The sequence below is a fragment of the Macrobrachium rosenbergii genome, chromosome 2 (assembly GCF_040412425.1).
Source record: "Macrobrachium rosenbergii isolate ZJJX-2024 chromosome 2, ASM4041242v1, whole genome shotgun sequence".
Classification (NCBI taxonomy): domain Eukaryota; kingdom Metazoa; phylum Arthropoda; class Malacostraca; order Decapoda; family Palaemonidae; genus Macrobrachium; species Macrobrachium rosenbergii.
The window spans coordinates 15,777,381-15,791,643 of record NC_089742.1 but is presented as its reverse complement, the minus strand read 5'-3'; the positions used below and the strand labels follow the sequence as shown (position 1 = coordinate 15,791,643).

Here is a 14,263-nt window from a genome sequence, read left to right as displayed (position 1 = left end):
AATATTTGTTTCCATGGCAATTCTCCTATTTATATCGACAACAGACGGGATTTCTCTTTTGTATCTCTTTCTTTTTTCTTTTCCTCATTCACATTTCTTTCTCGAAAACTCTTTACTCTGTAAGAGTTTCAGGCGCCTAATGGAAATACTCCCAGCAAAAACATTAAATACAAATAAAATTTCGCGCTTCTAATGCCTTCAAGGGATGGTGTGACTCTGGAGCTGCATGGGAAAGATGCAGTAGGAACCAGTAATAAAAACTTAAATGAAATTATTATGAATTGTCGTGTTATAAGAAAAGCTGGAAGTTGCAATCATGTTAATAAGAATTTCAGTAAGCGCTTTGGAAAACCATTACTTGGTATTTAGCATTGTTTGGACGTACTGCAATGTTCTGGATGGGACTTATTGAATGATTTATTCAAACTGGTATCATAGCAGCTATGGTCACTGACACTGTGCTGAATGGGAGGTTACAAAGAGTGATTGGAGGGAAAGATGCAAGATAGATGTACCAAAAGGTGACGTAGAAAGAAAGCTATTTATCCCCTATTTGTCACTGCAAGGGTTCAGTTTTTTATGCACAAAAAATATTTAAACTTCTTGGATTTCCAATCGGTTTACAGTATTTCATTCCAAGTAACTTTTCATTTTCTTTATCTCAAAATAAAAATTTTAAGTGAAGACGTTAAAAGGAGCTGTGCTATTTTTCTAAGTGTAGTAACACAGAGATAATCAATCCCTCGCAATTTCACATTCAAATAGTTTATAAATCAATAATTTCGCTTTCAAAAGCTTTAGGTTCCCTTAGTTTTCCAGAGTACTTTCTACGTTATATATAATATAACTTTCATAAATATGGTAAATATTATCTCAAACAACTCATATTCCTAACAACAATGAATATACCAAAATAAATTAAATCACTCGTTATAGTGGAGCTGAGCAATCGAATGCAATTTAATGCAATTTCTTAAGGAGGACAGAAAGAAGAGAGTTCGAGACATATTTTCATTTATTTTTTTTTATACACAAAAAAATACTAACTCAAAACAATAGCTTCTGGATTATGCTAAGAAACTTTTTCAGGGGAAGATTTTGTATAATCATTGCGGCGGCAGACAAAAAAATATAGGAAAATATCATAAAAAGGGAATTTGAACATTTATCATTGATGTAAAAATTGTATAACGCGTAAAAATCTGCATGAATTTTCAGTTTGTGTATGAAAACGTAACTAGGTCTGCCAATTTTTCTTGAAAGTATATAAAAACAACAACATTAAATTACCTATTTTCCCCAAAGCTATAATCTTGACGTTGATAAACCACGAATATTTATATATACGTTTTCTTTTTCACCGTATAGAAAACTTACAAAAATATAACTATACAACCTTTTACGATTAGACTACTTTTTGCCGAACTCGAATTCTTATGACAGAGTATTATAACGAGGCGGCGAGTAAGAGGCAGAGTCAAGGTGTATTTTGACCTACTGACACAAAATCTCGCACAGGTCAAGAACTCTTGCGAGCGTACAAGTAGCATTTGACATTAGGGAAAATCAGAGAGATATCTATATACAGCCAGATGTGTTTTCTCACACCTGGAAAAATGGTTAACAATTCTATATACAAATTGGAAAGAGTTCAATACATAGCGTTGGAAAGCTTGCAATGTCTGACATGTGTTCGTAACTACAGTTCTAACAATGTCATAAAGTAGTTCCTGAAAAATGCATAAAAGATCGTTAGAATCAGGAGCGCTGGATCTGTGTTTCATGAGAGTCTCGGTGCGTCACGCAGACATTAATTTGTTTTTGAAGCGGGGATGTCTGAGGGTCCCGGCGACCGATCGGGACCTCACAATTTATTACACAGAAGGGCAAAATTAATTCTTCATTATAAAGAATGCCAGGCACAGCACATGTGTTAACATTCATCCAAAACCCGGTGGGACTTGAATGACAATTGGGATTCAGGTTCCTAATATTATATATAAAATAAACTCCCATTCTTCTAAAATACCCGAGAGAGTTCACAAAAAGTTCTACGCACACGGTAGGGCCTCCTGTAATATAATAAAGTTATGACGATATAATCTTCAAAACATTCTTTTCATTTCGTGCCAATTATTTGACTACTAGAAATTAATAATACTTGTGAAATACTTCCTAATATTTTTGTTAACATTTTAATTGTATGTCTTTGAGAACAAAGATCAATCATCTTCATCAAGATGTGAAACAGGCATATTCATAGTTCCACTGGATCAAAAGATGGACAAATTTATTTACACTCAGAGTTATATTGTAGTAAGTATTAAAACCTGTAAAAGAAAAAAAAAATCTTAATAAGTTTTCCTAAAAAGAAACTGACGATAACTAAACATTACGGTTAAAACAACAAAAAGTTAGTCTTGCATAGATTAATACCTGTAACATCCATGGGTGCCAGCTCTTGAACTGTAAGTGAAATAATTACTATCCGAAGAAAGAGAAAAAGATCTCTCCACCAAGGTCAAGAACGAGATGTTGGCTGCAATGCCAGTGAATACTTCCCAGGAAAATCTTGATTTTTAATGGTTTAAAGTGAACTGAGGAATGAGGGTGATGACCTCGGCATGACGAAACACTCCTTTGTTCAGATGCTTCACTACTGTAGATGAAAGGACCTTAACTAGACGATTTAGAGTGTCCGTTTCTTCGTGGAAGATCCTGAGATGCTGGCCTTCCTCAAGCAATCCTCTCCTTAGCTGTACGTGTCAAGAGAATTCACCTCTTCATGATGAATGAAGTTGACCTGTGATTTCGGGAGAGGGGCCCGTGGGAATCAAAGGTTGCAGGGGCGGGGTGTCATAATAGGTACGATAATATGACTGGGATGCATCGGGTGCTGCGGCTCTCATTTCATAACCGATTCCATATTCATCTCGGTGTAGTTCCTCCGGGGTTCGCCGTCCCCCGGGATCATCCCTATGCATGTACTGAAGGACACGCTTCGCTTTCACGCGCCCAGCTCTACGGAAGCATATAATGCTGACGACGACGAACAATACTGAAATATATAAGAGAAAGTTATTTTTCAGATGAAGTATTTTCTAAGTAAAGTCTAAATGTCTACAGTATAATTCCAATGGGGTTCAGTGTTCTCCTGGTGCGCCTTCTGTTCAGGAGTATGGAGTGGCTAGTTTTGTGCACGCACACAAATATAAATAAAAATAAATAAATAAATAAATAAACACATACATATATATATATATATATATATATATATATATATATATATATATATATATATATATATATATATATATATATACGTTTACATAAATATATATAAAAGACAGAGAGACAACGAGTAACAAGACTTAGTGTGCAAAATGTGGCTGAAAATAAAAGTGCAGTAGGTAAACTTCGTGAACCCTATTACAAATCGGTTCTGAATCTGGCAATTATTTTTCTTGAATTACGAACCATAGGTTACTGCTTAATATAAAATTTAGCATCAGGGAAACATAGTCATATATCGAGCAATGATGTACTAGAAACGAAAAGCATTTGGTAAGAGAACATTATATTAAGTGTTCAGATTCATTTGGGAACCTAGCATACTATATTCATACTTCGACCCAAGTCTGTCCAGAATTTCCTATCAGGATTTTTTCATTTAGAGTGATAGTAAATTCAGGTCAAAAGTTGTAACATCTAATATCACATGCAAGCATGACATTTGCTCATAAATGAGTAATAAAACTGATATTTAGACAACAGAATGCAAGGTTAATTCAAAATGAAGAAAAAATAACGTTTTTTGATGACATTTCACCCAAGGGAAAATTCTTAAGAGAAAATGAGAAAGTAAATTTAGAATGGAAAATTCTGCTGAAATTCCAGAATATTTTCATTTATGGATGATATTACTAGGCACAAAACGCATGTTTAGGCGTCTACTAAAATACGGTCTAATAAACTACTTGCATATAACTAACAAAGATGCAGTATGTTGAAATTAATTTTTATTATGCGATAAAAAGTTTCCATTCTGATAATAAAGATAATGAAGAACATGTTACATCAGGCGCTTGGGAGGTTTATTAGTTTCCTGGAGAAAATGTTCTGACAAAAGAATGTTATAGGCCGGTAGGTATACAACAGGTCAGAGAACAGATATAAGATGCAGGTGATGAATTATCAAACAAGAAAATGGTTTAAGAATTAAATTTGGAATCGATGACGTTTACATATTATATAGTTCTGATAAAGGATAGCTCACAGCAATGCACAAAACAGTTAGAGTATGAAAATGTTTGAAAGGGAGACTTAGCAAAAAACCCAATAGGTTGGTATAGATTGAAACACATGGCCCACAAAACAGCAGAGGCCACCTAGCCACCCATAGCAGCAGCAGCACGATGGTCCCAGCAGTCAACTGATATGGAATCTGACAGCGACCCACAGGGACCAGCCGCCCCCATCCACAAGCAAAGCTTCTCCAAACAATTCACCAAGGGGAAGACCAGACAGAAGAAAGATGAACCAGCTGAGGGAATGTGCTTCTTCCACTGGAGATTTGGAAAAAATGCTTGCAAATGTAACAAAGGCTGCTTATTTAAAAAAATATGCAAGAGGGTTGTATCCGTGACCCAAACAACTAAACATCAGCAATGAGCAGACCGGTTGCCTCATAAGAGAAGCTGTGCCTGCTTACCGCGTTTGTCATTTTCCAGCTGTTTTTTTCCAGGTATGAGCGAAAAGGCTCAGAGCCAAAACGATGAAAATGTTTGAGCAGCTTCGACTTAGCAAAGAGGTCTAGGTTGGTATAGGTTCAAACACATGCAGCCGACTGATCAGAGAGGCGGGCACTTTGCTATCCGTGTAGACATCCCGGGATTATATATGTAATCAACTGATAGGTTTCTTAAAAAGCAAATGGGTGTTACAGACTAAATACACACACAAAACAAAGCCACTACAACAATTCACCAAAAAACATAACAAACATCTCACACGAAAGATGAACCAGCTGAGGGAATGCCACAACTTCTCGCTGCTGGGAAGAGATTTGGTTGGGTCGGGTATGAAATGTAACATACGCTACCGGGTTTTAAAAATGTCAGGCAGGGCAGCCAATCGAGATCCGGTGACCCCAAACAAATCAAAAGTCCTTCAATGAAGGCAGACCGGTTACCCCATATAAAAATGGGAAAAAAGCACGTTAATGGAAGAAGAAGAAGAAGAAGAACGAAAAGGCTCAAGATGCTTCTTCATAAAGGACGGGAGGTCAAACACAGAATTCCTCGTCGACACAGGGGCACGCAAATCATTCGTGCCAGCCAGCCCGCATGAACGACTCACCTCAACCCCACCCACCATCATCCATGTATCCACTGCTAGCGGAGCATCACTTAAGATATACGGAAGGTGAACAATGAAACTATAATTCAACGGGAAAAACTACAGCTGGATGTTCATCACGGCAAATGTAACGTTAGCACTTTTAGATGCAGACTTCCTAAAAGAGCACAACCTGCTGATGGATGTAGCATCAAAACAGGTGATCCTGAAAACGGTCCCCACATCATCACCACAACAGCGGACACGACAAACCGTATCCATCGCACCAGCCACCCCACCACCAGAAATAAGATGCCTCCTACAGGTATTCTCAGAGGTCTTCAAAGATGACCTGCAGCATGACTTAACCAAATCAGCAGCACAACATCCAGCACCACTTAGAAAGAGAAGGTCGCCAAGTCCATGCCCGCTTCAGACGTTTAGCCCCAGAAAAACTTGCCCACACCAAACAAATATTCATGGAAGCAGAAAATGCAAGAATATGCCAGAAAATTCAAGTACATGGACATCCCCCTCCACATGGTACCAAAACCTGATGGAACATGGCAGCCATGCAGAGACTATCGGTGGCTAAACGTTAAAATGAAGCTTGACAGGTATCTGTTGCCAAACATAGCAGACAACACCAACCATTTGAATGGTGCCAAAGTCTTCACCAAAATAAATCTGCTGAAGGGATACTTCCAAGTTTCAGTAGCAAAGAAAGACATAGAGAGGACAGTCATGATCACCCCCTTCACCACCTAAACGCTAAATTACATGGAGGCAACTTTCCAGAGACTAATGGATGAGCTTCTGGGCGACAAAGGATGACAAATGTGAGTGGGCAAAACCGACGGCATAAATCCCTCCCAGCAATCACCGACTTCCCAGCACCAACCACAATCAAAGTAGTACAAGAATTTTCAGGTAATTAACTACTACCAGCAATTTATATCCAATATTGTTAAAACCATGAGCTCATTATATAAATGTTTAAAAGGGAAATCCAGAAAATTATATAGGCCAAATATTCAAGATAACGAATTTTTATTAGCAAAGCAGGCAATAATCTTTACAGCCACATTAATCTTTCCTCTACCCCATAGGTCCCTCACTTTGATCACTGAAGTGAGCAACATGGTGATGGGCACGGATTGGAACAGGACACAGATGATGGTCGTCAACCATTGGCGTTTTTCAGCAAAAAGTTAGTGGTAGTGAAAAAAAAGTTAAGTATGTCTTAGTTTAACCAGACCACTGAGCTGATTAACAGCTCTCCTAGGGCTGGCCAGAAGGATTAGACTTATTTTATGTGGCTAAGAACCAACTGGTTACCTAGCAACGGGACCTACAGCTTATTGTGGAATCTGAACCACATTTTACAGAGAAATGAATTTCTATCACCAGAAATAAATTCCTCTAATCCTTCAATGGCCGGCCGGAGACTCGAATGCGGACCCAGCAGAGTGTTAGCCGAGAATGATATCGACCCATCCAATGAGGAACTCAGTGGAACAAAAGCACTCCACATTTGATAGAGAACTCCTGGCAGTCCACAAAGCCATCTGCCACTTCCACCACATGATTGAAGGACAGCAGTTTGTTAAACAAACAGACCACCAACCTTTGGTACATGCCTTCACAAAAACCACAGATGCATGGTCAGCACGGCAGAAGTGTCACCTGTCTGCAATAGCAGAACACTCCTGTACCATCAAGTACGTGAAGGGGTCTTCAAACACCATAGCCGACGCACTATCGAGAAACTGCGCCAACACCATCCAGGTTGGGATAGCCTATCCCGAGATGGCAGAGGCACAAAAAGACGATGTGGACCTACAGTGACTGCAGCAGGAAAACCCCACCCTTTCGTGAAGTGACCTATCTACCAACAACGGAGAGATGACCATAACCTGTGACACCTGCAAAACAAGTATCAGATGCCCTTGTCCCTACCTGTCAGCAGGTCTCAGAAGGAAGGCTCTCAACCTCGCCCACAACCTGTCCCACCCATCAGGCTGTACAACCGCCCGAATTGTAGCGGAATGGCACATCTAGTGGGGAATGAAAGCTGACATCAAAAAGTGGACAATAGAATGCCTTCCGTGTCAGACGTCAAAAGTAATGAGGCACGTAGAGAGTGGAATAGCAGAGTTCCACACAACACAACGCCGTCTCGCACACATCCACATCGACATAGTGGGGCCCCTACCCCTCAGAGGGGTACATATACCTGTTCACCATCATCGACAGAAATGCCAGGTGGCCAGAAGCAATACCAATATGGCAACAAATGGCAGAGAGCTGCGTGAAAGATCTCGTCGGGTGGGTCAGAAGACATGGAGTCCCACAAGTCATCACAAGTGATAGGGAGGCCAACTTCATATCCAGTTTATGGCATTCCTTCACAGACAGTTTGGGGACAAAGATAGTACACACGACGACCTACAACCAAGAAGCCAACGGCATCATCGAAAGGCTACACCGATCGTTGAAAGCATCACTCACCTCCAGATGTCAAGGCGGGAGCTGGAGAAAAAGAGTTGCCTTGGGTCCTACCGGGCAATGAGAACATCACCACACATAGCATTCGACATATCTCCAGCAGAAGCCCTGTGCAGACAAGCATTAACATTGCTGGCAGACATGTTTCAACATCCAATGAGCCCGACATCCCCATCCAGCATCCGTACGTAAAGCATTAGAACGGATAATGTTGGCCAAGACGACCTACAACATGGCCAAAAAAGTGTATGTCCCCAACAAGTTGCAGAACATGAAATACGCATTCATACAAGTGGACACACACAGAGCCCCCTCTCCCCAGCCTACTTGGGACTACACTGGGTCATCCAAAGAAGAAACAAAACCTACCGGATGACAGTTGACGGCAGAACAGTCTGGGTTTCCATCAATCAACTTAAACCAGCATACCTCCCAAACACTAACCTACAGTGTAGGCCTCTCTACAGGGGGCAGTCCTGTAGGGTCGCAGATGGACCTACTCGATTGTCCATCATACCTGGCTGACCTCACAACGAACATCTCTTGACGTACACACCAAGCACGTGTATATAAGAAACACAACCAACAGCATACACCCTTTTTAATGTATATTGTACTATCATCCATGATCATGTCATGATAAATGTATCATTCCTACTGGAAGCAATACAATATCAGCTTCCCGGCTATATTGATCAGAACTCTGTCCACAACTTGTATATTGAATTATGTACCATTTTCCATTCTGAAAATAAAGACAGTTGTATGAATGTTAATCTCTATTTTGTTTACCTCGTGTCAGGCACTACATTTCCGCTGTTTGCTGTCTTGTATAAATTAATAAGTTTGTAGACAGCCTCTTACTTATGCCTTCACTACAAGTATGTGAACGGAAGTTAAGAAAAGCATTATCCATACAATCCAAAAATAATATTTCAGCTTACCACCAATTGACAAAAAGATAAAACCAACGGATGTCAGGGGTCCATACTCTCTAACGAATGTGTTACTAATTGAAATATCGATGCCTGCGTAAACACTCCCCACAAGTAAACAAAAGAATGCCACCGAAATTGTGAAGATGAAACAGCAATAATACCATGCCAACTTCTGTACCTGTCAATGAATAACTCTTTTTAGTTGGTGCCAATAATAGGGATCGATGAAATTGCATGCTACATTAGAAATTAAATAATTCTGTACCTCATTCTTTTTCTCTGTCTCTTTCTCTTCCTCCTTCTGTCTCTCTAATGATATAACCTTCTACAAATTGTTGTATTCCAGGATAAAATCAGTCAGTATACAAGTTTGCTACAATACCTTTGTTTCCGTCTGTATTCCAGGAGGGACAATAACAACCCTCTGTCCTTGTGGTCCTTCAGCATAAAACACTGAAAATAAAAAATGATTTCATCTATGTATATTTTGTAAATAAATAGCCGATTGCCTTTGCCCTCGTTGGCAGAACATACAATACACACAAACACCTTGGTTCTGCAATAGCTTTAAATATATAACTGAAAATAATTTTGAGTGGTTTTCTTAAAATTCAAATCATCAAGCATATATACACTGTGTGCAATCAAACTAATATACACAGATGTTATGATATTAAGGAGAGTGAAATGAAACTCCAGAAACTAGTAAAAGAGTTTGAAAGCGTTGGAAGAGTAAGATAATAAGGATAACTGACACCAGAAAATATAGCAATGAAAGTTGGCATGGCAGGAGGCAGACTGGATGCTGTTTATTTGTGTACTAAATATGCGGGAGCTAACATAATGACATCGACAAAAATGAGAGATGAGTAGAGTCACTGAACAAGTCAAGCACAGGAAGTAGCAGGATGCGTGCTGGAAGCTGGAAAGAGACTTGGAGCGTCCATGTAAGCCAAGATCGGATAATATGAAAGGACTGTTGAGTAAAGTTTCCTTTATGGGGAGTGGATGCTGAATGCAAATAAAAGAAAAATGTTGAAGATCTTGGGATGAACTCATTACTTTGTACATATGCAAAAGGCATTGTTGATCCAGCTTCATTCTATGGGAGTGAAGTTGGAATTCTGAATGCAGAGAAAACAAGTAAAAACTGCAACGAAGTTTCTTTGGCACAATCAAGTTTTCTGTACAGCATATAATGCTGTATGAAACTTTCACCCAAGGCCCATGAAACACTTAGCCACGACCCATGAAACTTTCATCCATGGCCTGTTGGTGGCCTGTGTTGTTGGCACCTATAGCGGTGCCAGTCGCACGATCATAGCTAACATTTAACCTTAAATAAAATAAAAACTACTGAGGTTAGAGGGCTGCAATTTGATATGGTTGATGATTGGATGGAGGATGATCAACATACCAATTTGCAGCCCTCTAGCCTCTGTAGTTTTTATGATCTGAGGGTGGACAGCAAAAGTACGGACAGACAGACAAACAGCCATCTCAATAGTTTTCTTTTACAGGAAACTAAAAATTGAGGCTACTGAGATGACATGTTTACGTAGTATATGCAGCTTATAAAGGAGTAAAGATAACAAATGTGGAGATACATAGAAAAGTGGAGATACATAGAAAAAGTGGAAAAATAGTTGATGTAGGTGGAACGATGTATCAGTGTCCTGAAATAGTTTGGTCAAGTGGAGGATGACAGATATGTGAAAAGTGTATGACTGGGAAGTGTTAGGAAGACGGAGAAGATGGGAAATGTTAAGAGGATGGAGATAGGAAGTGGTAGTATGGAGATGGGACGTGTTAGGAGGATGGCGAAGATGGGAAGTGTTAGGAAGATGGAGAAGATGGGAAATGTTAGGAGGATGGAGAAGACGGGAAGTGTTAGGAAGATGGAGAAGATGGTAAATGTTAGGAGGATGGAGATGGGAAATGTTAGGAGGATGGAGAAGACGGGAAGTGTTAGGAAGATGGAGAAGATGGTAAATGTTAGGAGGATGGAGATGGGAAATGTTAGGAGGATGGAGATGATGGGAAATGTTAGGAGGATGGAGAAAATGGGAAGTGTTAGGAGGATGGAGAAGATGGGAAGTATTAGGAGAATGGAGAAGATGGGAAGTGTTAGAATGGAGAAGATTGAAAGTGTTAGGATGGAGAAGATGGGAAATGTTAGGAGGATGGCGAAGATGGGAAGTGTTAGGAAGATGGAGAAGATGGGAAATGTTAGGAGGATGGAGAAGACGGGAAGTGTTAGGAAGATGGTAAAGTTAAGATGGAGATGGGAAATGTTAGGAGGATGGAGATGATGGGAAATGTTAGGAGGGATGGAGAGGATGGAAGAAATGTTAGGAGGATGGAGAAGATGGGAAGAATGATTGAAAGTGTTAGGATGGAGAAGATGGGAAATGTTAGGAGGATGGAGAAGATGATAATTAGGAGGATGGAGAAGAGGAAGACCTGGAAATTGCTGTATATATGGGATGGCAGAAGCACCTGTAAGGAGGGATCCTGTGGTGTCAACCCGGAACGTATCCACTACACGTCACATCCGAGGTGCTAGTACTATACATGGTGGAAACTCAATGGGACACAGTGTTTAGTACTAGCCTCTCGGGGATCATAGATATCGTTTATTAATATAATTTGTAGACCACACATTACAGAAATTTATGTATACAGCATAATACTTTGATCCCCGAGGGGCTAGTACTAAACACAGGATCCCATTGAGCTTCCACCATGTTTAGTACTAGCACCCCAGAGCTGACGCATAGGTGGATACATGCCGGGTTAATATCGGATCCTATTACCCAGGAAGAGCAAGTGTATGCTAGTCGATGGTGAATGACAGTTAATGTAGAAGTTTCACGTGCTGCTAATGACAATATAATGTAGGTGTATGAAGCTCTTAAGGCTTTAGAATTTTTCTGGACTGGCAACTCATCGACGATTCTGCAGTTAATTTACTAATCAGGTAGTTAAAGTCACCCCTACTGAAAAAAACAGCTTAATAATGTTAATATATATATATATGTATATATATATATATATATATATATATATATATATATATATATATATATATATATATATATATATATATGTGTTTGTGTATGTATTTGTGTGTATGCACGCATGTGTGTGTGTGTATGTATATGTATATATATATATATATATATATATATATATATATATATATATATATATATATATATATATATATATATATATATATAATTTTATCACTTTTGTACGTGATTCATTTATCACACATTATTTTTCACCTGTGGTAATATGTATGTGTGTGTATGTATAAGCATTAAGCCACAAATGTCCTTTAATATCCAATTCGCTCTACCTTGGAAACAATAATATATTTTCATGTATGTTACCCAAAGGGAGATTTCTTTTTTTTTTTTTTTTTTTTTGGGGTGTCGTGGCCTCGAACCACGGAGGACAAGAACTCAGGACTATCAGGACTACATTAACGGGCATTTAACCACACGGCCAACAAGCGAGGTATGAGTTGATACCGACTCCCACCTACAAATCACCGTCGAACTCAAGTATTTGTAATTAGAATCGATATCAACCGACCTCAGCCATGTTAACCATGCAGTGCGTTTGCTGCACGCAGCCATATTGTGAATGAATTTTATCACATTACCAACATCCTTTAATACCCAATTCGCTCGGAAATAATATACTTTCATATATGTTACCCAACGTTTGTAGCTTAATGCTTGTATATGAATCACGGTGATGTGATAAAATTCGTTCATATATATATATATATATATATATATATATATATATATATATATATATATATATATATATATATATATATATATATATATATGCGTAGGAGGTGGGATTTATTTGGGGAGGGAACACTAAATTTGTCCGAATTTCATACACCCCAGAGTTTTTTTCAAATTGCCATACATCTGTGTAAGAAACACCAAACAGCTGTCAGTAGGTGTACGAATTTTAAGTAGTTTAGCAAAGCCATGTAGCTACCATTTATTACCTGGTTAACTTACAAATACAAGTTTATCATCATTTTTATTTTTATTCTTGTAATTTTTTTTTAAATTATAGAATTTATTTTCTTCTCACGAATGCCCGAATATCCCAACCCATTTGCCCGAATTTTGGCCGATTGAATTCCGAGGGACAGAATACGCCTGTGTATGTATACTGTGTGTGTGGGACATATATTATATATATATATATATATATATATATATATATCTATCTATATATATATATATTATATATATATATATATATATATATATATATATATATAGATATATATAGATATATATATATATATATATATATATATATATATATATATATATATATATATATATATATATATATATATATATATATATATATATATATATATATATATATATATATATCTATTACGGGAACACATGGGGCTTGAAATATGGGAAAATGATTTTAACAGAGAAGGGGTATGATGTTCAGTGGTCCCTTAACTGAAGCACTTGGTAACATAGACTATTAAAAAGCGCATACTTGTAATCATAAGTATTGTCTTACATATTTGTGTTTTCCGTCCGCAAATAATCATACCCTTTTTCTGCTCAAATAATTTTTCCATGTTTAAAGCCTCATGTATTTCCGCAATCGAGTAATTAAGAATTAATTTCTTCCACACTCTTTCAAGAATTCACTCAAAATATAAAGGCACCTACTCTTGCTGTTTGTATCATCCATTGTGAAAAACGAAGACTTGTAAGACCCTCGCAAAATCTTGCGTCACCCCATCGACGGTAACTGAGAAGAATGGAATTTATTTTAAGCTTGTCCAAAATGATACCACCTTCCAGTTGGGCACCTCCTTGCAGTAGCCTCTACAGAAATTATCATCATTGAGGCAGCTCGCCAGCGAACATTTTCTCACGTTCCGTTCGTAGTTCCTACTGCCACCACTTGATACTGCGCACGTTTGAGAAATTGAGCCCACCGCCCTGTGGTAAAAATGATCGCAAATTCGGATGTCGTCCACTGCTAACCGTAAACTCTATTGCCTGTGGTATACAGTCTTTCGTGCGCTTTCATTGAAACACATTATATACTGACGGTTTACACACGGAAGACACAGTATACTATGTCGATATCCTAACAGACATACCTGCGATGTGTGGGGACTATGCGGAAAGTCAGAAACTTACTCTTGTTATGTAAGCACGAAGGAAACCTCACGTCTGGCAACGCGGTACGAGCCGAAGCAGTTGTCAGCGCGGTGTTTTCAGACACTCACTGCAAGGATTTGTGTCCTTCAAAAAAGCTGGAATTACCAACGATTACTCTTTTATTTAATATAAACCATATTTGCACACGAGTCAGCATCAGTAGCACAGATAACAAAGATGTCTTTGGAAGTGTGTGGGTTAGTGTAGAGGTTTTTATAAAGAAATATAAAACTATAT

The 14,263-nt window shown here is 38.4% G+C and overlaps 1 protein-coding gene across 1 annotated transcript; it reads right to left on the bottom strand.

Moving 5' to 3' along the window:
* Positions 1-997: 997 nt before the first annotated feature.
* On the bottom strand, positions 998-14,011 carry LOC136843789 (uncharacterized). The gene is made up of 5 exons (XM_067112520.1): positions 13,966-14,011; positions 13,526-13,801; positions 9,166-9,236; positions 8,790-8,961; positions 998-3,058 (listed from the first exon to the last, which is right to left on the bottom strand). The coding sequence occupies exons 2-5, from the start codon at positions 13,545-13,547 to the stop codon at positions 2,784-2,786; spliced, it is 540 nt and encodes a 179-aa protein (XP_066968621.1). The 5' UTR covers positions 13,548-13,801; positions 13,966-14,011; the 3' UTR covers positions 998-2,783.
* Positions 14,012-14,263: the final 252 nt, after the last annotated feature.

Coding starts and splice junctions, on each gene's coding strand:
- LOC136843789 (XM_067112520.1), bottom strand. CDS start 13,547: ATGGATGATACAAACAGCAAGA. Junction 8,962..9,165: donor GAATACAGACGGAAACAAAG/GTATTGTAGCAA, acceptor ATTCATTGACAG/GTACAGAAGTTGGCATGGTA. Junction 3,059..8,789: donor TATCTTTTTGTCAATTGGTG/GTAAGCTGAAAT, acceptor TATATATTTCAG/TATTGTTCGTCGTCGTCAGC.